This window comes from Capsaspora owczarzaki (assembly GCF_000151315.2).
Source record: "Capsaspora owczarzaki ATCC 30864 unplaced genomic scaffold supercont2.10, whole genome shotgun sequence".
In the NCBI taxonomy this organism is placed as follows: domain Eukaryota; class Filasterea; order Ministeriida; family Capsasporidae; genus Capsaspora; species Capsaspora owczarzaki.
The window spans coordinates 386,962-412,727 of NW_011887301.1; the positions used below are offsets into that span (position 1 = coordinate 386,962).

Here is a 25,766-nt window from a genome sequence, read left to right on the forward strand (position 1 = left end):
TGGAGCAGACCAACCAACCGGGAACAAAGGACACGCACAGCTCAGCTTCGTTTGCCCAGGTTTAGACGCTGGCGGGAATGCATTGGGTGTATTGTATCAGGCACAGGCGACATACAGCGACTCGAATCGCACGACTCCATTTCTTGGACGATGGAACGACTCGCTGGCCAGATCATCACCAGGTCAAAGGTCGGATCGCCGAATGAAGTCGGTGCTGCAGCTCTCAGCATTTTAGACTTGTCGCACAGTACATTCTGAGATCTTTCAAGTTGTTTACTTTATACCTTGTTTTATTTGGCCAGTCTTAGTTTCTTGAGCTTTTTTCTTTTCCTTTTTCAAATCTGACTGAACAAACAGCTGCTCCCTGAAGCGGTTGCATTTGATGACCAGCCACCCAAACGCACACGCGGCGGCGGCGGCGGCGGTGGCAGCGGCGAGCGGAGGCGGGTTTGGTTCTGATCTGCACTTTGCGCCAAGCACTCGCGAGCACCATTATCATCACCAGCATCAGCTCATCAGTCACACATCGCCGAGCAGCAACAGCAGCAGTAGCGGTAGTACGAGTAGTATGAGCAGTGCGCGAGACACTCACAGCACATCGCCCTCGCCGACGCCGACAACGTCACAGCCGCAGCCACTCATGGCCCAGCCGCAGCGCGCCCACAGCAACAACAACAGCAACAGCAGCAGCAACAGCCGCCACGACGCAGCACATCCCAATGCTCCGCTGCTGTCCCTGCGCGGATTCACGGGCGCGTTCGATGCCCTGCGCGAGCTGGTCGCCTTCCCCGCGTTTGGCGCCTCTGCTGCCGCTGCTCCTGCGACCACTGTTGCGAGTACGACTATGACCACTACGACGAGTACTGATGACGTGACGCTTCCAGCCATGTCACTCGCTTCCACTCGTCCCGTCATCCAACTCCCCGCGCCGGCAATGTCCTCGTCAGCGGTTTCGTCACCCGCTGCAGCTTCACTCATGGCATCGCCGTTTGCGAATGCTGCGATGCCGCCCATCGCCATGCCGCATGACTCGTCCGGTGCCGCCGCCGCCGCCGCCGCTGCTGCTGGTACTGGAGGAAACGGCGCGCTCCATGCCGCGGCATCCGCTGCCACCAGTCACCTCCAGCAGCTCCATTCACAGCTGCAACAGGCACTCACGTCACAGAGTACGCCAGGATTAGGAGCAGCCTATCGTGCACACAATCCTGCTACTATTCAGCGCACAACGTCGTCTTCGCGCGGGCTGGGTTCGCATTCGCGGACTCCATCCGGGTCCTCGTCCACCCTTCCGGGTGCCGGTGCCGGTGCCGGTGCCGGAGTCGGCGGTCTGCAGGCAGTGCGGCTTTCGTCCAACCCCGCAGCCTCGTCTCAAAACATCATGCATGATGTTCATGGCCCGTTTCACGCCTTGTCGTCCGATTCCTCAATGTTTGCGTCGTCACATTCGTCCATCGCGCCTTTGCCACAGCAACAACAGCAGCAACAGCAACAACAGCAACAACAGCAGCAGCAACAACAACAGCAAGATCTGTTGCCAGAACACGTTGAAGAAGCTGGTCAGGCGCCGTTTGAACCCGAAGTGCCGAGCACCAGAGTCGAGCTACAGGCGCTCGTGCGGTGGATTGAAAAATCAGTCCCGTTCTTTGGCTTGTTGCTCGCTGTCTTTGCGTATCGTCACAAGATTGGTACGAATGATTATTGACAGCTTGTTCTATGGTCTGTTTGTTGTTTTGGTCGCTCATCCTCTGGCTCACGCAACCACCAAACTTGCAGGCTTGGCGATGGTCATCTGGCTCGGCGTTTTCTTCAGCAACTTTGACGCCACCATTCGACGGCAGGTGACTTTGCGAGTAAGAGAATAGTAGTCGCGTCTTTTTGACCCTCTTCACGTCCCCAGCAACAACCACACCAACTCATCCATTGATACCGTCGTCCAGGCACAACGAAGCAAGCTAAAACTGACTTCAACCATGGGCTGGCTAGCGATAAACATTGCCACCTGCTACTTTTTATTTCGTGCCCAGACTCCGTACCGCAGGTAAGTGCTAATTTATCGATGCCAGGCCGCTGTTCTCGGAATGTTTTCACCTTGTCTTGATGTTCTCACCTTGTCGTGAACCCTAGTTTGGCATTCCTTCCTCCAACCGACAATCCTGATTTCATGGGTACCATCTGGTTGATATTTTTGAATGGTATGTCTTTCAGCAGCTCTTGCAACATTGCTTTGAACTTTGCTCTGACTTGGGGTTTTCCTGCGAATTGCATCGTTGTCAGACATCCTGGTACGATACGCTACCATGATGCTCAAGTGCTTGCTGATCATTCTCGTTGGCTCTATTCCGCCATTTAAGCGAAAAGTAAGTGACAGGGCTTTTTCGTTTGCTTCGTGTGCATCGAGCGAGCCAACCCTTTCCTCACCACAATATCTGTACATTTGCGCAGGGCTTGTACTACAGTCTTGTAGAGCACTTTTCGCAATTCTATCGGCTACTACTCCCGATTCCAGTGTGGTACCAGTACTTTCACGACGACGAGTTTGGTGGCCACGTCCTTTCGTCGTTCGTGACTGGACTTTACTTGGCGTTCAAGGTATCCGGCGTGGTTGAGCACGCATCCGCTTGCTGGCATGCTTGGCGAGCAATCCTTCGGCACGAAGTGGTAAGCACGCGACCATTGCTCAGACACGCTGGGTTTGCAGGCTCTTTTTAATGGTGTGTATTTTGCATTGGGAATTTTTGTGTCGGTTGCTCGCCTGCTCCAGCAATATGGCCGCTATGCAAACAAAGAAGAGGTCATGGAGGCTGGGAATCAATGCCCAATCTGCCAAGAAGAAACCAAGGATCCCGTGGCTCTTCCATGCAATGTAAGCAAAAACGCAATGTCTGTCAAAGGGCATATGCGGCAATTTTCTCACCTTTCCCCTCCCCCCTGTTGTGTGTGTGTGTGTGTGTGTGTGTGTGTCTGATTCCTTCTTTCAGCATATATTCTGCGAAGATTGTGTCACGCAGTGGTTTGAGCGCGAGCGCACCTGTCCAATGTGCCGCACGACCATTTTGACCGCTGGCCGCGCACTCTGGCGCGACGGCGGCACTTCCGCTAATCTTCAGTTATTTTAACCTCACAAGCTATGCATTGCACCATCATGCAAACCTAGCTGTGGCTCCGAAAGTCGAATAAACAAATTACACACTTCAAAATGACCGTTTGCTGCTTGGGATCAAAAGCATTGCGAAAGGAGAAGCACTGCGGCAACAACCCAACCATAAAGCACCTTGTTGAGCAGTAATAAACGATGGAAAGCAAAAAATAACAGCATGCATTTTGAAATGTGACTGAAAGCAAGTCGGAGCAAAAATTCACTTGGAGGTCGCCAGCTCGCACATCCTGGCTATCAACCCAGTCAGCTGCATCAGGGTTCCGAGACCATCCGCGATGCGCATGTGCGTGTAGCCAATTTCCTGCAAATTCCAAAAACAACGAGCAGTTGAGCTCCGAGAAAGTTCTACACTGCTGATCAGGGGATGTGCTCCCAAATCAAAAATCCAGTCAGCAGCTGTACCTTGATAAAGCCGAGCTGCAGAGCTTCAGGCAAGGGGAAATTCTTGGTCACGCGGAAGATGGTGGAAATAATGTCTAGTGGCGAGTAGCCGAGCGCCCAAAGTGACTCGAGCTGTGCGTACGCTTCGTCAATGTTGCCGACCTTGCAAGCCTCGAGAATCTTTTGCACAATGAGCGGGTGCGGTTGATCGCAAATCTGCCGTGGTAAAGCCACCAAATGCAATGAGTAAAACCAACTTGTTTGCTCAACGGTCAAGACAGTCCACACAACTCCTCCCCCCAACCCCTCACCTTGAAAACATTGTCCAGATTGACAAAACCAAAGCCGGAGAAGGTGGATTGCAAGTTATTCACCGCTTGCCGCATGTCGCCTTGAGCGGTGAAAATGAGCGCAGTCAATCCCTCTTCCGTCCGTGGCACCTTCTCGGCATCGCAAATCTCGAGCAATCGCTTGAGAATCTGCTCGTCCGTGAGACGCGTGTAGCGGAGAATGGCGCAACGAGACTGGATTGGCTCGATAATCTTGTCAGACATGTTGCACGCGAGCGCAAAGCGCGTTGTGGCAGAGTAGATTTCCATGGTGCGGCGCAGTGCCTGTTGAGCAGCCTCCGTCATGCTGTCCGCTTCGTCCAGAATGATGACCTTTTGGCGTCCCGGGGGCAGCGTGACCTATCAGCGGGGGGATTGGTTTGAGTGCCAGTTTTGAGCTGATTGCCGCCAAAAACAGTGCCCTCGCAGTTACCTTCTTTTGGGCAAACATCTTGATATCGTTACGAACAACATCAATGCCACGATCGTCTGAGGCGTTGAGCTCGAGCACTGCGTTTCTGTTTGTGGTTTTTGCAGCTCAGCATTTTGAGCAAAACGGTGATCAACGAGCATCACGTATGCAGTATGGTGATTTACTTGTATGCGGGCCCCAGCAGCTGGTGTGCGAGACACAGGATGCTCGTCGTCTTGCCGGTGCCTGGCTGGCCTGCAATGATAATGTTGGGCATGTTGCCTTCCTCGGCAATGATCTGCAGGCGCGCGACCGTGTCCTCGTTGCCCACGACGTCCTTCAGCAGGATCGGGCGGTACTTTTCAACCCACGGCATCTCGGACTGCCCAGTCGTTGTCTTGCGCGCTGCACCTGCAGCAGCAGTAGTGGAAGCAGCGGCGGCAGCTGCGCCCGAGGTCGGTCCAGCCGCCGTCGTGTCCATTGCAGCGAGATCGCTCGCCGTTGCACGCTCGTCCACTTGCATCATGGCTTCCCACTTTTGATCGATGAGTAAACTGCGAGTAATTCGATGATGATGCACTTGACAAAAAACGAAAACTTCCAGCGAAGGAAAAACAAATCACAAAAAGCAAACAATGAGAAAGACTGAAGCAGAAGAAAAAAAATACAATATTTGGCGCCAAATTTTTGGCGGGAAAACGAAAACTAAAAAGAAAAACCGTTTCACTCTTTGTTCTCGATTGATTTGCTTTTTCGATTTGCGTTTGACTCGCAGGTTTTGCATCCGGAAAGAACTTTCAATCGATCAATCGATCAATCAATCAATCAATCAATCAACGGGGGAATAGCGGGCGACAAGGCAATGACGCAGCGGAAGCCCAGCTCGACGGGCGCAGGCTCAAAGACGAGCGGCTCAGTAAAACCATCAAAGTCGCGTTCCACTACTGCTACTACTACTACTGCTGCTGCTGCTGCTGCACCCAAGCCAAAACACGCTGCTGGCAAGGTTAGCACTGCATCGACCTCGACGAAGGCTGGCGAGACTGTCAAGAAGGTCGCCTCGGCTGCGATCAGCAAGCCAGCGTCAAAAACCAAGTCCAAAACCACCGCTACTGCTGCTGCTGCTGCTGCTGCTGCTGCAACTACTGCTGCTGCTGCAAGCCGGAGCCCAACCCGGAGCGCAACCAAAGCCAGAGCCACACACGATGCGCCAAAGGACAGATCGCGAGCATCGTCGTCGTCGTCCGCAGCTCCTCCAACACAAGCCATTCGCAAACCAAGCGCCGCGACCAAGACAGTCGCTGCGACAAGCAAACAGCAAGCTCCCAAGCCTGCAAAGTCAGCAACACGAACATTGTCTGCAGCGAGATCGGCCGCGCGACGACAGCCCGCTGACAGTGATGATGACGACATTGGATCCGACTCCATTCCACGCGTCGAGGCCGCCTTGTCCACGTCTGCAGCGCGCGACCGTGGTTTGCGCATTCTCAACGATGGCGCTCCAGTCTCCCAGCATGACCGTGTTGCCATTGCTGACTTGGAAACACACACAACTCCAATCACACGCGTACTGGTCGCGCCCTCGCGTTTCAAGCGCTGGGTTCCAATTGAAACGAGTCTCCAAGGTCGCGTCATTGATGCCCTTCGCACCGCTGCCCCAGCGGCGTCATTGCCCACCCAGCGCGCTAGTGAGACTGGCATCAACATTGAGAGCATCATTATGACATTGCGCTCGAAAGCCGAGCTAGTATTAAAAAGCATTGTCGCGCCTCGAGCCGACACTGTGCTGCGATTACCGCCAGGCCGGCAGTTGCAATTCAAGGTTTGACAGTGTTTCTTTTGATGGGTCTCCCCCCTTGGCATTGAAAGCTCACAACGCTGTACGTTGGTTGTTCGCAGGAATCCATGCTCCAAGCTGTCGATGAACTTGCGGATTCCGCCAAAGCTTTGGACAGAGCATTCTCAGGAGCTGAAAGGTATGGGTGGCTTGGACACTTTGCCAGTCTGCAACATGCCGCTCATTTGGTTTCGTTTTGCAGTGAAAGCTCCGATGCAGAGCGTCGTATCGATGACTTGCGTCGACAAATTGCTGCCATCCCAGCTCAGATGGCCGCGCCTGCATATCAAGCCAAAGTGAGTTCCGAAAAGAACGGGGTCGAGGAGGTGGCAATTCATTGGTGTGATTCTGATTGATAATTGTGGTGGGACCATTCTTTTTTTTTTTTTGTTCAGCTTCACCCGTTGCTCAAAACTCCAATCGGCGAGGCCTCCCTCGTGCCCGACCAAGCGGCCATCGCTGCCAGCATGGTTGATGACGAACTATCGCTATTTCCCAGCCGCTCCACGGTATGCGACTGTTTTTGACTTGTTTTGTTTGAGCGCTGGTATTGAAACCCTCACCAAATCTCTTTCACGATTCGTTTTGTGACATGATTTCCCCCCCCCCTCTTCCGTCCTTTTGCGCCCGGATCCCTTGTGTTGCTACAGAGCCGCAAAGCTGCTGAAGCCCGACGACAGTTTGTTGCGGAATTGTGCGAATCGGACAAGAATGGAAGAATTGAGCGACCAGCGTCTTTCAAAAAGCTAGCGGTGGATTCCACGCTGCGCCAGTTCGTGCAGCCAATGGACACGAGCTCTCCTTGAGGACTGCACGAGTTCGAGGTTACGGTTCGATTGAACATGCACAGTTAATACACAAACTCTATCGTTTCCCCCCTTCCTCCCAAACTTTGCCTTCCTCTTGCTGGCCTTTGTTTCCCATTTTATTTTTCGTGAATTACAATCTCCAGTGCAGTGCAGTCTCCTTAAATCACACACACTCCCAACAAAACAAAGCATGGCACTACGGTCGTTGCTGGCAGCGGTCGCTGTCGGCGGTGCAGCGGCGGCCTTCTCTGCCGCGTCGTCCGTCACGAGCCCCGTCACGACGCACCTGGTGATGCCGCTCGTCCGCCTGCTCGATCCCGAGACGGCGCACGTCATGGCAGTGCGGGTGGCTGCGAGCGGCCTGCTGCCAACCACGCGCGCGGACGCCCACCCGAGCCTCGCGACGACCGTCTGGGGCAAGCAGTTCAGCAACCCGATCGGCCTGGCTGCCGGGTTTGACAAGCACGCCGACTGCATCGACGCCATGCTCGGCGTCGGCTTTGGCTTTGTCGAGATTGGCAGCGTCACGCCGGTCGCCCAGCCGGGAAACCCAAAGCCGCGCGTCTTCCGCTTGACCGACGACCGCGCAGTCATCAACCGATACGGGTTTAACAGCTTTGGCTTGGACTATGCCCACGATCGCCTGAGCGAGCGCGTCGCAGATCCGGCCGCCCGCGGATTCCAGTGAGTGGAAGGAGAGTGGATTGTGGTTGCTGTGGCCATTCTGAGCGATTCTGAGCGATTCCGAGCCAGTATGAGCCAGTCTGAGCCCAGTCTGAGCCATTTCTCAGCGATTGATTTTGCATTGCATTTTGACCAATCATCTCTCTCACTCTCACTAACCCTACTGCCTTTCCCTCCTACCCCCGTTTGTTGATGCTCCAAAAACACACAGACATGGCATTGTCGGCGTCAATCTGGGCAAAAACAAGACAACCGTGGACGCGGCAGACGATTACGTACAGGGCATCAACAAGCTGGGCAAGTTTGCCGACTACATTGTGGTCAACATTTCTTCGCCGAATACACCTGGTCTGCGGTCTCTGCAAGGCAAGCAAGAGCTGGGCGCGTTGATCGACCGCGTGCTTGTGGCGCGAGATCGGCTGGGCCTTCCCTCGCAGGCTTCTGCCGCTGTGCGTGGCCGCGTCCCTCCGCTGCTGGTCAAAATTGCCCCGGATCTCACTCCTGCCGACAAGGAAGACATTGCCTCCGTGCTGATGGACAAGAAGGTTGACGGCTTGATTGTGTCCAACACCACCATCTCTCGCCCTGCCACTCTCAAGTCGCCCGCGTCCCTGACTCAAGAGACGGGTGGTTTGAGCGGCGCTCCGCTGCGTCAACTTGCGACCGAAACCGTGCGCGACATGTACACGCTCACACAGGGCCGCTTGCCCATCATTGGCGTTGGCGGCGTCTCGACGGGTGACGACGCTTTTGAGAAGATCCTCGCCGGCGCTTCGCTGGTCCAGCTGTACTCGTCGATTGTCTACGACGGCCCAGGCATTGTGCCCAAGATTCAGTCGCGTCTTGCCGAGCTGCTTGCCGAGAACAGCTTCACCAGTGTTAGCGACGCTGTAGGCGCCGAGCACCGTGGCTTCCGTCGAAAGTGATTCAGGGCTCGTGTGCTCTTGTCCGAATGCAAGCAGATACAGTTGCGTTGCTTTTTGCACTTCGTCCCGTTTCGTCCCCTTTTCCGCGCGGGAAATAAACCTTCACTTGTATTTTTCTCCACCAAACCCACAACCGTTGATCAACTGCACGTCCGACACAAACTAAGGTCACTTCCAAAGGCAAGTACTTCAAGTTGAATGCAGTTTGCATCGAGGCGATGAATTCCCCACTTGCCACTCTCCAACATCACCCGCCAACTTTGATATCGATTCAACTGCCTTGAATCTCACACTCTGAGATCCCCACCAGTCCTCCTTTTTTTGTTTCGTTGCTTCACTCAACTCCAACACAATGCTCGTCCGATCTGCGTTGAATCCGCAGTCAACCGGCTCTGCTCTCCAGCTGCTGCTGCTGCTGCCGGTGGCGCCCACTGCCGCTGCTGCTCGCATGCATGGCGGATCCGTCGCTCAGCGGATCCACTTCCGCAGCCAGTCCTCGGCTTCAGCTTCAGCTTCTGCTTCTGCTTCTGCGCTTGCTGTTCACATGGCAGCACGAGGACGCGGTCGTCTTGGCTCCAACAACCCCATCCAGACCACCACTCTGGCCACTCTGACCACTCTCAATGCTCTCGCTGCTGCTACTACTGCTCTCACTGCTCACGCTCGAGCCCTGCACTCGCAGTCGACGCCCGCGCTCGCACGCCCCGGCCGCTTGAATCCGCTCGTCGCGCAGTCGCTCTCGGCGTCCATGTCGGGCGGCCTCATCCTCTCCAAGGACATCCCCGTCGGTCCGCAGCCGCCGCTGTACACGCTTGCTGGCCTCAAGTCGCGCTGGAACCGGCTTCGGCGGCGTGTCCAAAACTTTGGCAGGTGCTCAATCACAATCACAATCTCACGTCAACGTTGTCGCTTTTGACTCAACGTTCCGACAAACTCACCTTGTGCGATTTTTTTGGTATAGTGCTGCATATCTGAGAAAGCTGGATGGCGAGTTTGGACGTGCGACGTTCGCACCGATTGCTCAGACGCTTGCGAACGAAATCACCACCTGCGTTGCGACGTACGTCTGAGATGGTTTGCTTTGACACTGGCAGCTCACGCACGACTAATCCCCCTTCATCAACGGCATCAATGACTTTGACATCGACAGTGGCCAGCATACTCGTCTCCAGGCGTTGACTTCACAGCGATTCTACGAGGTAAGAAACGACTTGATTGTTGGCAGAGTTTTCCTTGTCATTCTTGCAGTGTTTTCTCAGCGCCTCTACCTCCCACGCATTGTTTGTAGCAACTCAAGAAGGCTCCCAAATCACCCACTGGCGCTCCTATCATCGAGCAGGTCGACAAGCCAAAGATTGTCAGCATTCAGCTTGTGAACGCCACTGCGCAAACCATGCTGGCCCAAGTCACTGTGGAATTGTCGCAAAAAGAGGTAAGGGCTTGGCTCGCACATAAAGTGAACAGCTGGCCGAGTGCAAAAGACTTTTGCTGACAACTCTTTGTCCACGGTAGAACGGCCACCACGCCTTCAAGTACCCTGTTTTTGAGCGACAGCTTCGATTGGACGCGTCCAAGACCCAAGCACTCTCTTGCACTCCATGGATTGTGATTGGCAAGGTGGATCCTCCGACCGAACCCATCACCACCACCACTTCTCAATAGCGATGCTTCTCAATACAGCTGTTTGGGTTGCCTTTCTTTCTTTTTCCAGACTTTCTTTCTGCCACAGAATTCCTTTTTTTTTGCTCAGTCAATAGACAAGAGGAAGCAAATCTATTTAATCACACAGAAAAATCAACAAAGCGATTCGCAAAAAGATGGCGGACTTGGTCTTCTACTTGCCGCCCTTCTTCTTCTTCTTGCCACCCTTCTTTGCCGTGGCGATGGGAGCAGCCGACGCGGAAGCGGCATTCGCGCCTTCGTCGTCATCGTCCTTTTCAGGTGCATCAGCAGTGGTTTCGGCAGCTGCAGGGGTCTCGACAGTGGCAGGGGTTTCAGGCGCAGGAGCCTCCGAAGCAGCAGCAGCAGCAGTAGGTTCAGGCTGCGATGGCTCAGGAAGTGATACTTCAGCCTCGGGTTGAGGAGCAGCAACATCAGCAGGAGCAGCAGCAGCAGCGGTCGTGTCTGGCGCTTCAATCTTCTCCGGCTCGCTCGCTTTCTCTTCAACGGGGGCTGCTGCAGGTTCGTCAGGCAGAGTAGGTGTGGCGATCGGAGCAGGCGTGCTCGCTGCAGGCGTGCTTGAGGCCGGAGTGTCAACCATCGGGCTTCGAACCACAGGCACCGGCGATTCGATGACGGGCGCGACGTTGGCAACTTTGGTCACTGGTTTGGACTGCAAGGGCTTCTTGGACGCGGCAAGCGGCGTGCTCTGCTGCGATGAAGTCGACAACGACGACGAAGCTAGTGAGCTCGTGTCGTCCATCGAGCGGGAGTCGGTCGACAAGTCGGCGTAAAAGTCTTGCAACGCGGACTGATCGACCAAGTCCGCAATCGAGACTTCGGCAACCGCTGTTGAGGGTTGCTCGGTCTTTGAGCGGGCGCCGTCAAGGAGAACTGTGTCAAATTGGGTGGGAGAGGGTGTGAGCTCACACGACAAAATCAAAAGTTTTGAGGTATCCATAAAAATGCAGCCAGCCCACGACTCACCCGGTGCCATGCTGCCCGTTTGCTTGTACATGAGCAAGTCCAATGTAGCCTGGTCAGAGTAGGCCTTGTGCTTCTCGGACAGGAAGGCTTGCTCTTGTTTGATCTTTTGATCCTCGGCGCGCTTCGCCTTGTCCTCCTGCTGTTGAAAGTGCGCAATAATGCTCCTCTGGTGATCGATCTGGTCACAGAGGACTTCCAGCTCATCCAGAGCGGACTGCACGGCAACAAACTGGTCGCTCAATTGAGCTGGAGATGCGGGAAGGAGAGTTGAGTGAAGTTGGCGCGAGGAAACAGCAAAAAAAAAAAAAAAAAAAGTCTCAACGCTGACATCCAAACAAAACTCACTTGCGGACTGGTGAATGCCGTCCAAGCTCATGCCAATGACACCGAGCGTCGCAGCTTGCTTTTGGAAGTTTTTCATCCCGTCGTGCCTTGCTTGGCACTGAGTGATGATGGCTGCAAGGAAGTCGTCGGCAGTCTGTACTCCAGATAGCAAGCAAAACATGCACAGGTGAATATCCAGCTCACACGAGACCACCAGCAGCAGCAACATCGACAAGGTATGCAAAAAAAAAAAAGCAGCTTGGCTTGGACCAGCTTTTACCTTTGCTTTGGTGGAGGTCTCGAGAAGCAGGCTATGAATTGTCACCCAATCGCGTTCGAATCTACACCATTGACCAAAAGTCAGAACGAGTCCAACTGTGAGCTTTTGCAGCGAGATCCAAAGGGTTGAGCCAAAAGTTTTGATTCGAAACTGACTGAATGGCAATTTCCGATCCTGCGTCGACCGAGACGTGATCCAGCGAGCTGCCCAGACAAAGAGCAATCAAACGTGAGTTTGCAGAACATTCCAGAGTACATCAATGGGATGATGAATGGTGAAGTCATCCCACTGGACGGCGCTCAATGGACGGTGACTGAGCAGCTGACTGAGCATAGGAGCGCGCTCCACACCAAGCAAGCAAGCAAGCAGCCCGGTCGCCCCAGCACAACTTGCTTGAGATTGAAGCAAAGAACACCTGCTTCGTCTCGTTGTGGTCTGTACCTCGAGTCGCCGCCGACGGGAATCAGATTGTCGAGCTCGGACTTGATGGTGCTCAGCGACAGCTTCTTGACCTTGCTCAGGTTGTCCTCGATCGACTGGCGCCTGTGCACGAGAAGAGACACACACACACGCATACATAACAAGAAGACATGCAGCGTTGAGAAGAACGCGCGCGAGTGTGGTGGTGGTGGTTGGGGGGGGGGGAAGAGCGACAATGCCAATCCATACAAAAAGGCCCAATGCAAATCCACACAAAATGCAACCTCTTCTTCAACAATCACCGCCAATCGAATTACTGCCACAAGGCTACCCGTCGTGATCTTTAGTATTAACAAAGCTAGACTTACCCAGAGTTCAGCGACGCTTGAATGTTGCCGAAAAAGGCGCCAATCTTTTTGATGGCTGCCATTTCTGAGATGATAAGAAAAAAAGATAGAGTGACAAAGACACATTACTTGGGGTAATAAAATATAACATGATGCATACGGTCATGGCAAGCAACAACAACCACAGAGCACGACGACTTGATTAGCATTGTCAAGGTCTGAATATCAATTTCTGCTTCTTGTTCAGACTTGCACTCGTTGTCCCTTGCGCAGAGTCGCCATATCAGCAGCAAAACGCTTGTGGATGGCAATGGGATCGCGCGACATGGATACTCGAATGCCCTGCGCTGCAACACGGTCGCGAATATCCACGCCGATCGGCAGGGTCGAGTGGATTTCTAGGGAATCCAGCTCACCGGGCTGGACAATTTTGGCAGTGCCGTTCTGCAAGTGCTTCATGGCACACCAGGCAATCATGACAGCATTGTCGGTGCAGAGGTGGCGTGGTGGCGTCACTAACGGGATGCCTTGACTGCGAACAAGGGCCGCAAGGGATTCTCGCAGTTGCGTGTTGGCGGTGACACCTCCGCCAAGCACCAGCGCTCGAGGCGGCTTGAATCCCAATGCTGCGCATGCAAGGAAGGCGCGCATGCATCGCTGCGAAATGTGCCGAACCGCAGCGCTCAGCAAGGAGGCGGCAATATCGGCTGCACCGGGGACGCCCGTGGCAGGGCTCTGTGTTGTGCTGGTCGGCGGCGCTGTTGTGGGCTGCACCTCTTGCTTGGACTGCAGCCGGGGCGAGGCGCGCTGCTGCACACGCCGGACCAGTTGCAAATCGGGACGCAGGACCAGTGTAGGGTCGAAGCGCTCCTTGCTCTGGGCACGAAGAAACTCGACTGGATCGTGCCCGTGATCCATCAGCGACTTTGTGATGGCGCGATGGACGCTGGCCTTGAGACCGGTGAACGAGACGTCGCAGTTGAGCCGGTTGGCCATGATGTCTGGGAACTCGAATGCGTTCGGGTCGCCAGTCAGGGCTAGACGTTCGAGCGCAGCTCCGGCACTGCCGCCCTGAGCCACGTCAGTGACGAGCGTACGCGCCATCTTGTCAAGCGCGTCTCCGGGCGCGTCGTCCAGCGCCTTGCCGAGGAGCTTGTACTCGTTCAAGCCGGCCACGTACAAGAGTTGGAAGTCACCTCCACTTGCCAACAGCGCCAGATAGGGAAACTGCAGCTGTGGTTCTGTCAAGGTCGCAGTGAGAATGTGCGCCTCATGGTGATGCACCGGCACCACAGGGAGTTGGTGGTCGCGAGCAAGCTGGGTGACGACCTCGCGTCCTTTGAGCAGGCACGAAGCAATCCCAGGTGCATACGAGTAAGCGAGAAAGTTGACGTCACTCATCGCCTTCCCGCTGACAGCTAGCACATCTTTGCACACTGTTGGCAGATGGGTAACGTGGTGTTGCATCGCATGCAGCGGATGCACTCCGCCCTGCCGAACGAGCGCACTCCACGCGCTGGACACGCCTTCCCCAAGCACGGCCGCTGCAAATTCCTCTGGGTGTGTCGGCTGGGCTTCGGCAGGTTGTGCTTCTGGCTGCGATTCAGGCGGATTGGCAGCTGGAGTTGCTCGAGTGTCTGGCGGCGGTTGTGATGGGTTGCGTGCAGCAAACCCGGCGCCAGTCAGCCGAATGGTCAATGGGTGATACGGGTAGACTTTGGCCTTGTTCCCAGAGCTCTTGCTGGACTGAGTGCCGGCTTCATCGAGAGCGAGGATTGCGGCTGCAGAGTCATCGCATGTCGACTCGATGCCCATCACGACCAGCAGCTTGCGATCGGAAGCAGCAGCAGCAGTAGCAATGACAGTAGAATCACAATAAGCATCCGATGGAGATGCCACCGTGCGCGAGTCCGAGCGTGGTGCCGTCGACAGTGATCGGCATTGTAAGCCAAGAGATGGAGCAGCAGCACCAGCATGATGGCGGCCACTCAGTCCACTCAGTCCACTCAGTGTGGATGACGACGACCCTGACGCTTGAGCTTGAGCTTGTGCGCTGCAGCTGGATCTCGATACCAGCGCACGGATGGACTGCAGCAGCATTGACGGGCAGACGTGCACTCGCATTGGCACTTTTGCTGCTGAGAACAACGGCGACTGAGCAGCCTGCAAATCTTAACACTAAAGAAATCTCAGACTCTCAGACAATGTTCTCAGCTCTTCAATAAACTAAACTCAGTCCTTCTTTTTTTATTTTTGTTTTCAGTGTATTTTCATTTTCTCAGCGAATGCGGTTGCTGAAGCGTGAGATTGAGCGCGATCAGACTGGCTCGGTGCTGCTGCTGCCGGAGGAGGCAGAGGACATGTGGCACGCGTACAACCTCATTGCAGTCGGCGACAAGCTGCGTGCGTCCACCGTCCGGTACAGTGCCAAAAAACATCGAGAGAGAGCGAGGCAGCGAGGCAGAGAGGACTTGGACGTTGTGCAATGGCAGTGGCGCTGGGCTCTTTGCTCTATGTGCACTCACTCACTCACTCACTTGGTCATTCACTTACTCTTCATTGATTTTTTTGGGTCATCTGGATTTGGGGGGGGGCGTTCCAAATGGTCTCTCGCTTGTGGTGGGCTTCGTCGAGTAGCCGCGTCCAGTCAGAGTCAAACACAGGCTCAGTCGAGTCCAACCGCGTCCGAGTCACTCTGACGGTCGAGATCGAGTCCGTTCAATACGATGTCAAGGCATGCACTCTGCGCATCAACGGAAGAAACGTCGAGGAAAACGACTTTGTCCGAGTACGAATGGTCCATCCAGAAGCAATGTCAAAATGTCAAGCCGTTTTACTCACTCACACGCACATATTGATCAAACCATATTGCACGCCATTAGATGGGTGCGTATCACACGATCGATTTGGAGCTGAATCGAAAGTTCCAGCTCTCAAAGACAGAGTGGGACATTATCAGCCTCGAGCGCATTGACATGGCTTGCGACGTGAAACAATCCGCCGACGTTGCTGCAGTTCTGATGCAAGAAGGTAGAGCAGCTGCTCTGAGTCATACTCTTGGTGCTTCTTTTTGAGCGTCTGGTGGCGGTGAAGCTTGATGTGATGGCGAAGCATTCAATTTCTTGCTCTTGGTCGACAGGATTTGCATGCGTGTGCCTCGTAACTTCGAGCATGACGATCGTACGAGCCCGGATAGAAGCGGCAGTTCCGCGCAAGCGAAAAGGCAGCGCTACGCAACACGATAAAGTCAGGATTTCACGCGTGAAGTGCTCCCCGTCCCATTCTCACGCTAAACTTTTTGTGTTGCTGTTGTGCACGACACCAGGCCCTGGACAGATTTTTCGAATCGACCATGCAGGCGATTTTGCATCACGTCGACTTTTCCATTGTCAAGTGCGTGTTGATTGGAAGCCCAGGCTTTGTTAAGGTTGGTGAAAAAAATCTTTCGTACCCAAACACCAACCCAAGCGCTCTCATGCTCGTCTCATTGACTTGACTGTCCCTTCCACACAAACACACAAAACGTTGACAGGACCAATTTGCCGAGTACATGTTTGCCCAGGCAATCAAGCAAGAAATCAAAGTTTTGAGCGAAAACCGCTCAAAGTTCCTCCTGGTGCACGCCTCCTCTGGCCACAAACACGCTCTGACAGAGTTGTTGACAGATCCTGCAGTCACCGCCCGTTTGGCTGACACGAAGGCCGCCAGCGAGGTGAAGGCGCTCGACAGCTTTTTCGACATGTTGAACAAGGACCCCGATCGCGCCTTCTACGGCTATCCTCATGTGCACCAGGCCGACGAGCAGAATGCGATTGAGACATTGTTGGTCTCTGATGAACTCTTTCGGTAGGAGCCTGTTGAGCGACAGAGATGGTTGCCTATTTCTGTGCAAACACCAACAATCAACTGTCTCTTTGTCCGCTTCTGCCACACACAGGTCACAAGATTTGGAAACACGACGAAAGTACGTTCGTCTTGTCGAAAATGTCAAAGCCAATGGCGGAGTTGTTCGCATCTTTTCCAGCCTCCACGTCTCGGGCGAACGTACGTTTTTTTGTTTCTCGACGTCAGAATTTTGATTGCGATTCTTTGTCCGTTTCTCTCACTCGTTGCTCTTTCAGAACTCTCGAATCTCTCAGGCATTGCGGCCATCCTACGCTTCCCAGTGCCTGAAATCGACCACGATGATGCTCATGACGACCACCACGAGCAGTAGCTCATCCAGTCAAATTTTGGGTTGGCTTTCTTGATTTCGCGAACGTTTCAGGGCAATTTGAGCTTCAGTAATAATATTGGTTCAACAAATTCAAAAATACATTCGCAACTAACGATCAATACCACCCACCCCAGCAAGAACAACAACCGACACACACTCACTCGCACCACAGAGGAATAACAATGCATCGAAAAAAAAAAGATTTGGATGAAGCACGCTCAATCCTCGCCATCGTCGGAGAGTCCCGCCAGGTGTTCTTGCACAGACCGGGATGCAGCGCTGGGACTGCGCTTGGATTCAAGGCTCGGAAGGGAGCAAGAACTGTCCGTCAGAGGCGGTACAGCCGAAGGCCGGTGAGACGACGATCGCACCTTGGACAGGCCCGCAACTCGGCGCCTTGCTGGCCGTTTGACAGCGGCGCTGCTCTTTTCGGGCTGGCTCGAGTCGGACATGGCACCCAAATCGTACATGCCGACAACCGACGACTCCTGGAGCCCAGCGATCGACGAGGTGTCCTCCTCAATCTCCTGGACTGATTCCTCGTCAATGTCGTCGTCGTCGTCGTGGTCTGCTGGAATGGTAGTGACTCGACTTCTCGTGGACCCGCTCACGGACGATCCAGGCGTGGACGGTGCACGCGAATACAGCTCGCTGTTGCGGTGAGGGGAGCGCAACAACAAACCGCGGCGACTGTACGAGCTCGCGACAGACATGCCATCGTCGCTTTTCAGGGCAGAGTCAGGCGCGACGTGCTCCACCTCCATCATGGAGGACGATACGTCGAAAGCGCGAGGCACGCTCGGACTGGTGAGCATTCGCCGCACGGCCTTGTTGTCCAGCACCTGAACTTCGTTGGGTTCATGGTTTGCGCCGGCTTGATACAGGGGCTGGCGCTCGCGATCGACAAACGACCACACCGCAATAGAGTCATCTTGCGAGGCCGAAATGATGTGTGTCAGGTCAAACCGCAGCGACACCACGCGCTGGCGATGCTCGGTAAACGAGTGCAGGCACACGCCCGTCGCGACCAACCAGACCCTCACGGTCAGATCGTACGATCCGCTCACCAGATGGGTTTCGTTCATGCGCAGACAACGGACCAAGTCAGTGTGGCCCGTCATTGTTCGAACCAACGTGCGCGTGGTCATGTTCCAGAGCATGATGAGCCGGTCGGAGGCACCTGTGGCGCAGAGATCCTTGTGGGCACAGAGGCAGGTAATGCCTCGTGTGTGGCCGTGCATCGGGGCGCCGTTCAAGGCTCCAGTGGCGGCATTGTAGACGCGGACGACACGATCGCCGCAGGCGGCGATAATCTGGTTGTCGCACAAATCCACCGTATTGATGGCGCTGCCGCCACTCGTGATGCGATGTTCAAACTCTGCATTCATGCCATCCTGGGTCCACAAAAGCGTGTGGATTTGGTGGTCCTTGGACGCGCTCACAATCCGGGTGTTGTCAAAGACCACCTGAAGGACAGAGTCTGTGTGCGTCTCGAAAGCGGCGAGCTGCACGCCAGTGTTCATGTTCCACAGACGGACTGTCTTGTCGCTGGAGGCAGACACGATGCGGCGATCGTCGCATTGCAAGGCCAAAACACTGCCCTGGTGTCCGCTGAGCTCGCGAACACGCCGCAGCTGTTCGTCAACAATCAGCCAAACGCGAATGTTCTTGTCGCGGTGGCCAGACACGACATGGCGTTCATGCTGGTGAACGCAGTACACACCGCTGGATCGGCAGGTGGTGCGCGAGAGCGAGTAGACACCGCGCTGCCAATTTTGTTGCGCGGCCTTGCGCGTCAGGTGCGAGTTGATGCACTTGGCGCGCCAGTCGCGAAGATCCAACGATCGCGACATGGATATCATGCGGATTGACGGTGAAAACTGGGTGTAGAGGTGGCGCCGCCAAATGGACGAGGTTTGGATGACCGTCTTCCACGCGTGACAAACGCGTTCCGCTCGCACCAGCGATACCAAATCCAACTGACCCAAAATCCGCGAGACAATCTCTTCGGGGAGCTGCACGAGGAAATCGCAGTGCGTCAGCGGCGCGAGCAGGGAGCTCATCACGACGACCTGGGAAGGGTTGAGGCAGCGCACGAGCTCGCCCAGGAAGCTGGATTGCTCGCGAGAGGTCCATCGGCCAAAGTTGGCTCGCAAGAAGGAAATCGCAGCCTCACTCGACAGCTCGCGGGACGATCGAGACGAGGAGGAGGAAGAAAATGAAGAAGAAGAAGCGGAGGAAGCGGAGCTTGACATTGAGGAGCGGCCGTGTCGACCAGAGCGGCTCGAGGGCGAAGCGGCACGAGCCACGAGCAAGCTATTGTCAGCGGCGGATGACAAGGCCTCGTCCTCGCTCCATGCGCGGCCCTCAGGATCGATACGAGCGCGCTTTCGCGCAGCACCTTCGCCGGAATCTTCCATGCCATGAGCAGATGATGATGATGCATCGCCCTTCCTTCGAGGTGCCTGAAATGGGGTGACAGATGGCGGTCGTCGATGCGACGAGCGCGCACGAGAGGTTTGGCCAGAGGCTGGCGATCTGGCGGTTGTGTCGTGGTGCGATGTGTGATGCCGAGACACCACGAGAGAATTTGCAGACCGGGCTTCCTCCAGCTGCTGCGCATGCAACTCGAGCTCGGCGTCGTCCGAGTCCGGGCCCTGATCGGCGAAAAAGCCAAGATTGGCGCCATCCTGGGCTGAATTCTCGACGTACTCTGCCTGCTGGGCCGTGAAGATGGTCGAAAACCCCGCAGGTCGATTTGGCTGGCTGCCTCTGTACACTTGTGAATCTGAAATGACTGAATCTTGGGTTGCATTAAAATGTGCATGCTCAGCGAGCTCCTAGTTTAGAAAAACGTGAATGAGATACAAAGTGAGCACAATCGCCAGAAAACAAATTAAAAAAAAAATGCTGCTGCGCACACTCTCTTACAACAGCGTCGGCGTCTGTATCGTCAAAGTGAGAAACAAAGCCATGGAGTTGGACAGGCGGTGGAGCTGAGGGATTGGAGGGAGCGAGAGGAGGTGCCGACGTTTCGGCCGTACTGGCTGGGTCATGTTCCGCAGGTGGTGGCGGTGGTAGACTCGCAGAGACCAATGAAGGAGGCTCCTCGTACGATCCGGCGAGCAGAGCAAGCGACTCGCCCGACTCTGGAAGCACAACCACACCTGCGCTGGTTGGATTGGATGACAGGTCTAAACTTGGCGACAAGTAGCTGTCGGAGAGTTGGTTTGGCAGCTGGTTTGCTTGCTGGGAACGATCCGACGTCACAACGGGCTGCTGATGGGCAGCAGGATCCATGGCAAGCGGCATCTTGCGCCGAGTTGCAGCGAGTTCCGCTATTGTTGCTTGGGAGCTGCTGGAGTGTGACGGAGACGACAGCCCACCAGCGTTTCCCTCTTGAAGTGTACTTGGTTCAGTCCCGCCTGTCGTGCTGCTCGTCAATCCCGGCAGCGAGTACAGCGACGGGAGTGACAGCAGCGGCGGACGACGTGCTCCTGGCGAGCTTGCAGAACTCGGCGACGACGACGACAATGATGCGTCCTTCGAAGGCGACGCGAGCGCAGGCTCCCGCTCGTTCAGGTCGGACATTGGACAGAGGCGCGAGGTTGAAGCACAGCAACAAGGGAACGACACTGGTGGTTCCCCCCTTCAACGCTGCCTGCAAACACAAAAGCGAGCGAAAGCTTGGGACGAAAAAAAAAAAAAAAAAAACAGAAACAAGAAAGAAGACTGACATTTTTTCTCTTTTGGATTTACGTTTGATAATTTTAGCCCACTCTCGCTCACCTCACATGGACAGGCTGTGAGTGTAGTGGTGAGCGTTTTCGATTTTACTGAAATCCAGCGCGAAGCAACTTGATCGAAAGCGAGAAAAAGAAAAAGAGGCCAAAAAAACATGAGCGCGCGAAAAAAACAAACTTCTTGCGTGAAACGGTTTTGCAAATTTGGGTTCATCTTTGAAACATTTTGCAACAAAAAAAGTGAAACAAACTCACACTGCCAAATACGTAGAAACGTTCTAGTTTTTGAATACAAAGCTCAACTATTTCATCCACAGTGACAGCACACACACACACACAATAAAAAAAGTACTAACACAACGCAAAATACTGTGCACCCAACCCCCGCTTTTACAAAATCGTGCAAGCTCCCTTGTCCACTGGATGCTGGGCCTTGGCTGCTGCCTTGGAGTTGGCTTCTTCGCGCTCGAGGGCGGCTGCCGGCACGACGTCGGGGATGACCTTGGAGACGTTCAATGACTGGTACATTTGGGCCGTCCACCGGCTGCTGAGCGGAGCGAGGGCGTATGGCTCTGGCTCGACCACTGCGCGCGGAGCTGCGAGCTCGGGGAGTTCGGTGGGGACTTTCTTAAAGTAGATAAAGTCGTTTTCGCGCTTCGCTTTGGCAAGGCTGTCGCGGAGCTGGCGCGAGAGGGCCTGGGTGGCAGGCAGCTCGTGAATCTTCAGGGGGGTTTTGGGCTCGCAGTCGACAAACACCTTGCCCAGGGCGTTGGCCTGCTCGAGCAGCTTTTCGGCTTCGGTCATGGCGCGGATGGCATTGCCGCAGTCGTCCTTGCTCAGCAGATCGAGGCCGAGGAACATGTATGCGGCAGCCTGGTAGTACTTGGTCTTCCAAGCCAGGTACTTTGACCACTTGTCGACCTTGTCGAGCTTCACTTGGGCAATGCCCTTGGCGGCAGCGTCAAACTTGTCGGCAATGTCGCGCGCAATGCCCGCGAGAAGGGACGGCGAGTGCTTCTTTTCGACGGCGCGAGCCAGCGATACCTCCTCGGCCTCCGCCAGCAGCTGCGACGAGTAGGCGCGAACGGCCGCGGGATTGGTGTCGGACGGGCTGGCAGACGTGGTGAGGCGGGCGATCTGGGTCGATTCGATAAAGAGCAGGATGCCGGCAGCCACACGCAGCAGCTTGTACGCGTCCTTGAGGTCGTTCTCCTCGGCACTGGCGGCAGACAGCGTCAGATTGGCCTTCTTGGTGTGCCAAATCGCAATGTCTTCGAGCATGGAGATGAGCTCAAACTGGACGTCCGTGTCGCTCGAGATGTGGTGCTTGCCGAGCGTGTTGGTCCAGTAGAATGCAATCAACTTTCGCAGCTTGTTGAACGAGCCCGAGGCAGCAGCAGTGGCAGCGGCTTGGCTGTCTGCAGCAGCGCCGTCAGCAGCAGGAGCGGCAGCAGGTTGTTGTGGCGGGGACGACGCTCCGTCCACCTGGTCGACCAAACCGCGCAGCAGCGACAGATAGGCATTGGCTGTCGACATGAAGGCGTCCTGCGGGGCTTCCCACTTGCCCATGAGGTCGAGCAGGGCGGTGCGAGTGTTGGTCAGGTCCTTGAGGAGCTCCATGCCCTCGCCCGACGTGGCTGCGTCCTTCAGCTTGACAGAGTAGTCGATGCGCGTCGTCTGCTTGAGCGGCGACACAAAGATGGTGAAGGCCGACATACTGTGCTTCTGTGGAAGAGGAGTACAGCAAAATGGGCAAAAAAAAAAAAAGAAAAAAAAAAGGGAAGTCTGAAGGTTAGTGTTGAGTGGGGTTGACGATAGACAAGCGATGCGGGTGTGTGGGTTTGCATGTCAGACGAGACAAGTGAGGAGAGAGCGAGAGAGGGAGGTTGGGAGGGGGGGGAAGAGAGGAGGGGAGAGGGGAAACGTGCGTCAAGGGAGTTGATGACGCAGAGCTCGAGTTTCGCTTTTGCTGTGAGAGTACGACAGTGGTCGAGACACACACACACACACACACACACACACACACCGAAAGAGAAGGAGAAGGAGAAGGAGAAGGGTGATGCGAAAAACAGGGGAATGTCATTGGCGAAAAGGCGGGACGAGGGCAAGGCGCAAAACGGGAATCCGGGTTGTATGGAGCTTGCATTACAGTTGAACGAAGCGAAACAAAGAGTGGGATTCAAAAGGTTACAACCCCATAAAAGAGAGGAGGCGAAAACTGACAACTATATGCCGCAAAAGAAGACGGGCATTGAGCGCGTCAGTGAGACGGAGCGATGGAGGAGGCTGCTCTGAGCAATTTTGATTTGCTTCAACTTCTTCAGTCTTTCCTGGCCGCCCCCTCGCTTTTTGGTTGGGCTCAAAAATCTTTGCATATTCATTTGTCGTGATCTCTTCTCTAGTCGTTGTTTTTCTCGCTGCTGTGTAGTGGACGGACCACAAAACTGTCTCACACGAATGAACCAACCGGACAAGCCACGATACGCTCTGGTGACTGTCGGGACGACCAGCTTTGACGCGTTGATCGCTGTCGTCACAAGCAAGTCCTTCCTGGACGTCTTATGGCGCGTGCATGGGATTGGCCGCCTCGTTGTGCAAGTCGGGCGCGGTGCGATTGCTCCAGAAGACATTGCCACAGCTCCATCAGACTCTCACGCTGCGGCAGAAGCGACCTCCAAGCAAGAAGAGCAACCATCATTATCATCGTCATCGTCAAGCCAACGACGAGTCACACGAAGCCAGGCGACCAGCGTCAATGGCGGCTCGGCTGCGTCGGACTCGGCTCGAGGCACCAGTCATGATCATGATCGCGTTCAGATTGAAGCATACAGATTCAAGCCATCGCTGAGCAAGGATATGGAGCACGCAGAGCTGATTATCGCTCATGGAGGTACGCAATGTCTTGAGCGAAATAATGGAAGCGCCGGCTCAGAGTTTTGTGTTCTGAACGTAGACTTTGTTTTGGTGTTGAGCTGTTGTAGGTGCTGGAACTATTCTCGAGGCATTACGAGCAGATCGGAAATTGATCGTCGTCATTAACGAAGACTTGCTGGGCAATCACCAACACGAGCTCGCAGGCCAGCTCTCGGCAAATGGCCACCTTCTTCAAACCAGCGTTAAGCAAGTCATCTGCTTTTCCCATTTGCGCGTTACTATATTGCCATGTTGTGCTTGTTTGTTGAGTCGTCTCTGACTTGTTTCTGCATCGCACATGTTCTCGTTGAACAGGAAACTCGAACACACCGTTGCAACTGCAAATCTCGCAGCACTAAAGCCACTCCCGCCAGGAAACCCAGCGCCATTTGTTAACATGATTGATTCGCTGATGGGATTTGCGCCATAGCAAGCTGTTTTCATGTGGTCAATCATCCTAATAGAAAGTAGTTTTTTTTTCTTTTCCATTTACTAATGGGCTGATGACGAGAGAGAATAAATTTGTTCCACAACACATTGCTGCGCCGAATCGCACAGGACTCGAGCGTTACACGACACGCTTGACCTCGAAAAGTCGCTTCAAGTAAAAGACTTGAGCCACGGCCATTGTTACCAAGATGATGGCTTCAAAGAAGGACCACCACAGGACGCGAGAGTTGGTGCTATCGTTGGCTGTGAAGGGTGAACAAGGAAGTGGATGTCAATCCCATGAGTGACTGGACATTTGATGCTCTGTTGCAGAGCTCTGCTGTTTCTTTCGACAACACAACGAGAAAACCCGATCGTGGGGAGCTGAGAAACTTACTTCCGCGGTGCGTGGCTTCACGAACCTCCATGTAGTCTTGATCACGTCGAACAGTGGTAAGATGATCATGCAATTGAGCCACCATACTGTCGAGCATATCGGTGTGCTCTGATACAGAAAACGAAATAAAACCAAAAACACAAACGTGAGTGCAGATCAGGAATCAGTCCACCAACCCTGAATCGTACCCTCGGTTCCTGCTGGCTTGGGCTTTTCTGGCGTGTGAATGTCAACGGTAAACATGAGGATCTTGGGCGTCAAGCTCGACATCTTGTTGCCAAAGCAGTACGTGTAGCGACCCGTTTCCGAAGCCCCAAACGTGTACTTTGCGTCCGTCTCGCGATCGCCGCTGTAAACAATCTTGCCATCGGGGCCCGTGATCTAAATCGTGATTCAAAGTGGTGGAAGTGATGAGTCGAGTCGAGTCGCGACGAAACGAAACGTATGGAGAGCAACTTAGTGGGAAATTGACAATCTCTGCTTCCAGACAAGAGTGTCAGACTGCCATCCAAGGCCAAGTAGCAATATGATACACCCGTCATCACCGCATATTTGTGATGCGATCGTCTCTGACGTGTGTGGTGATCCAACCATCACGCACATTGAACGGCAATCAAATCCGCCTGCTCTCATCATCCCTCAGTGCAACGTCCCTTGGCCTTCTGCTCTTTCGTTCCTGGTCTTTGTTGGGAGTGCGCGATGTTGGAACTGGCGGCCAACACCCTCCCCCCTGAGTATACGCTGAACTGATGCAGTGAGCTGGCGCACTTCATAAGCCGTTCTCTCTATTCCTCCCTACATCACTCCTTCCAAGCCAGCATGCCCCACCCCCACCTGCCAGCTCCTCGTTCACAGAATATTTGGCTTTCTCTGAACAAAGCTCGAGACTCGAGCGACGGGGGGGGGCAAAGTCGGGAGGGTCGGTTTTTCACCTTGATGTCAATGTCGAGGAAGCCGCCTTCGTAGACCTGGAAGGCGACCGTCAGCTTGGATCCGCGCTCAATGTGATCGTGGAAGCACTCCTCGGCGTGCGCGTCGACCACAATGTACAGCGCAGAGACGGGCGATGCGAACGCAGCAACGAGGGCCACGAACGCAAGCAGACCGACGAGCAAGGCGGACGAGGACGGCATTGAAGGCTGCAATGGAAAAGAGCAAAAGGAAAGGAAAGACGAGTGAGGACAAGCAAAGCTTCTGAGACAAGGAAACGAAACACACAAATAACAAAGCGAAGCAGCAATATCACACAGCAATCTGAGAAGTGCAGAAGAGACTGAGCGCTTCTGAGAGCGAGAGCGACTTTCACTCAAGTCCAATCCACCACTTGCCCCCCCCCTCCCACCTTCCCCCGGGCGCTCGCTGCGTTCTACACTATTTGTTGCAATCCTTCTGTGTCGTGTTCTTTTCCTTTCCTCTTGGTTGCTTCCAAACAGGATCAAAACTTCAGGTCCCCCTTTTTTTTTTTTTTTTTTTTTTGGTTCCCCGGCCAATTTCCCTCTCCCCCGGGTTTTAAAAA

At 54.5% G+C, this 25,766-nt stretch overlaps 12 protein-coding genes across 12 annotated transcripts; 6 read left to right on the forward strand and 6 right to left on the reverse strand.

Moving 5' to 3' along the window:
* Positions 1-424: 424 nt before the first annotated feature.
* Positions 425-3,299, forward strand: CAOG_05935 (zinc finger family protein). The gene is made up of 8 exons (XM_004345475.2): positions 425-1,685; positions 1,774-1,850; positions 1,938-2,038; positions 2,125-2,192; positions 2,275-2,357; positions 2,443-2,658; positions 2,762-2,863; positions 2,979-3,299. Exons 1-8 carry the CDS (start codon positions 569-571, stop codon positions 3,114-3,116), a joined length of 1,902 nt encoding a protein of 633 aa, XP_004345525.2. The 5' UTR covers positions 425-568; the 3' UTR covers positions 3,117-3,299.
* Positions 3,256-4,913, reverse strand: CAOG_05936 (DNA replication factor C subunit Rfc4). The gene is made up of 5 exons (XM_004345476.2): positions 4,465-4,913; positions 4,301-4,385; positions 3,850-4,227; positions 3,560-3,754; positions 3,256-3,458 (listed from the first exon to the last, which is right to left on the reverse strand). The coding sequence occupies exons 1-5, from the start codon at positions 4,803-4,805 to the stop codon at positions 3,357-3,359; spliced, it is 1,101 nt and encodes a 366-aa protein (XP_004345526.1). The 5' UTR covers positions 4,806-4,913; the 3' UTR covers positions 3,256-3,356.
* Positions 4,914-5,016: 103 nt separating this feature from the next.
* CAOG_08924 (hypothetical protein) lies at positions 5,017-7,103 on the forward strand. Its single transcript, XM_011272293.1, has 5 exons — positions 5,017-6,101; positions 6,179-6,255; positions 6,319-6,412; positions 6,512-6,625; positions 6,767-7,103. Exons 1-5 carry the CDS (start codon positions 5,142-5,144, stop codon positions 6,920-6,922), a joined length of 1,401 nt encoding a protein of 466 aa, XP_011270595.1. The 5' UTR covers positions 5,017-5,141; the 3' UTR covers positions 6,923-7,103.
* CAOG_08925 (dihydroorotate oxidase) lies at positions 7,082-8,646 on the forward strand. The gene is made up of 2 exons (XM_011272294.1): positions 7,082-7,609; positions 7,821-8,646. The coding sequence occupies exons 1-2, from the start codon at positions 7,116-7,118 to the stop codon at positions 8,533-8,535; spliced, it is 1,209 nt and encodes a 402-aa protein (XP_011270596.1). The 5' UTR covers positions 7,082-7,115; the 3' UTR covers positions 8,536-8,646.
* A 207-nt stretch (positions 8,647-8,853) lies between these two features.
* CAOG_05939 (hypothetical protein) lies at positions 8,854-10,299 on the forward strand. Its single transcript, XM_004345479.2, has 5 exons — positions 8,854-9,405; positions 9,497-9,595; positions 9,686-9,734; positions 9,824-9,967; positions 10,048-10,299. The coding sequence occupies exons 1-5, from the start codon at positions 8,888-8,890 to the stop codon at positions 10,195-10,197; spliced, it is 960 nt and encodes a 319-aa protein (XP_004345529.1). The 5' UTR covers positions 8,854-8,887; the 3' UTR covers positions 10,198-10,299.
* On the reverse strand, positions 10,299-12,648 carry CAOG_05940 (hypothetical protein). Its single transcript, XM_004345480.2, has 7 exons — positions 12,574-12,648; positions 12,227-12,328; positions 11,941-11,988; positions 11,786-11,846; positions 11,527-11,659; positions 11,182-11,427; positions 10,299-11,088 (listed from the first exon to the last, which is right to left on the reverse strand). The coding sequence occupies exons 1-7, from the start codon at positions 12,633-12,635 to the stop codon at positions 10,370-10,372; spliced, it is 1,371 nt and encodes a 456-aa protein (XP_004345530.1). The 5' UTR covers positions 12,636-12,648; the 3' UTR covers positions 10,299-10,369.
* Positions 12,649-12,795: 147 nt separating this feature from the next.
* CAOG_05941 (O-sialoglycoprotein endopeptidase) lies at positions 12,796-14,698 on the reverse strand (the record flags this gene model as incomplete). Its single annotated transcript, XM_004345481.2, has 1 exon — positions 12,796-14,698. Exon 1 carries the CDS (start codon positions 14,674-14,676, stop codon positions 12,796-12,798), a length of 1,881 nt encoding a protein of 626 aa, XP_004345531.2. The 5' UTR covers positions 14,677-14,698.
* Positions 14,699-14,803: 105 nt separating this feature from the next.
* On the forward strand, positions 14,804-16,883 carry CAOG_05942 (translation factor pelota). The gene is made up of 8 exons (XM_004345482.2): positions 14,804-14,971; positions 15,190-15,340; positions 15,435-15,582; positions 15,692-15,798; positions 15,878-15,979; positions 16,085-16,398; positions 16,490-16,596; positions 16,674-16,883. The coding sequence occupies exons 1-8, from the start codon at positions 14,838-14,840 to the stop codon at positions 16,766-16,768; spliced, it is 1,158 nt and encodes a 385-aa protein (XP_004345532.2). The 5' UTR covers positions 14,804-14,837; the 3' UTR covers positions 16,769-16,883.
* CAOG_05943 (hypothetical protein) lies at positions 16,819-20,483 on the reverse strand. Its single transcript, XM_004345483.2, has 2 exons — positions 19,700-20,483; positions 16,819-19,608 (listed from the first exon to the last, which is right to left on the reverse strand). Exons 1-2 carry the CDS (start codon positions 20,357-20,359, stop codon positions 16,987-16,989), a joined length of 3,282 nt encoding a protein of 1,093 aa, XP_004345533.2. The 5' UTR covers positions 20,360-20,483; the 3' UTR covers positions 16,819-16,986.
* A 292-nt stretch (positions 20,484-20,775) lies between these two features.
* On the reverse strand, positions 20,776-22,696 carry CAOG_05944 (hypothetical protein). The gene is made up of 2 exons (XM_004345484.2): positions 22,661-22,696; positions 20,776-22,236 (listed from the first exon to the last, which is right to left on the reverse strand). The coding sequence occupies exon 2, from the start codon at positions 22,225-22,227 to the stop codon at positions 20,902-20,904; it is 1,326 nt and encodes a 441-aa protein (XP_004345534.1). The 5' UTR covers positions 22,228-22,236; positions 22,661-22,696; the 3' UTR covers positions 20,776-20,901.
* A 206-nt stretch (positions 22,697-22,902) lies between these two features.
* On the forward strand, positions 22,903-23,895 carry CAOG_05945 (hypothetical protein). Its single transcript, XM_004345485.2, has 3 exons — positions 22,903-23,401; positions 23,493-23,631; positions 23,740-23,895. Exons 1-3 carry the CDS (start codon positions 22,969-22,971, stop codon positions 23,852-23,854), a joined length of 687 nt encoding a protein of 228 aa, XP_004345535.2. The 5' UTR covers positions 22,903-22,968; the 3' UTR covers positions 23,855-23,895.
* Positions 23,874-25,424, reverse strand: CAOG_05946 (transmembrane emp24 domain-containing protein). The gene is made up of 4 exons (XM_004345486.2): positions 25,183-25,424; positions 24,439-24,631; positions 24,251-24,358; positions 23,874-24,117 (listed from the first exon to the last, which is right to left on the reverse strand). The coding sequence occupies exons 1-4, from the start codon at positions 25,381-25,383 to the stop codon at positions 23,993-23,995; spliced, it is 627 nt and encodes a 208-aa protein (XP_004345536.1). The 5' UTR covers positions 25,384-25,424; the 3' UTR covers positions 23,874-23,992.
* Positions 25,425-25,766: the final 342 nt, after the last annotated feature.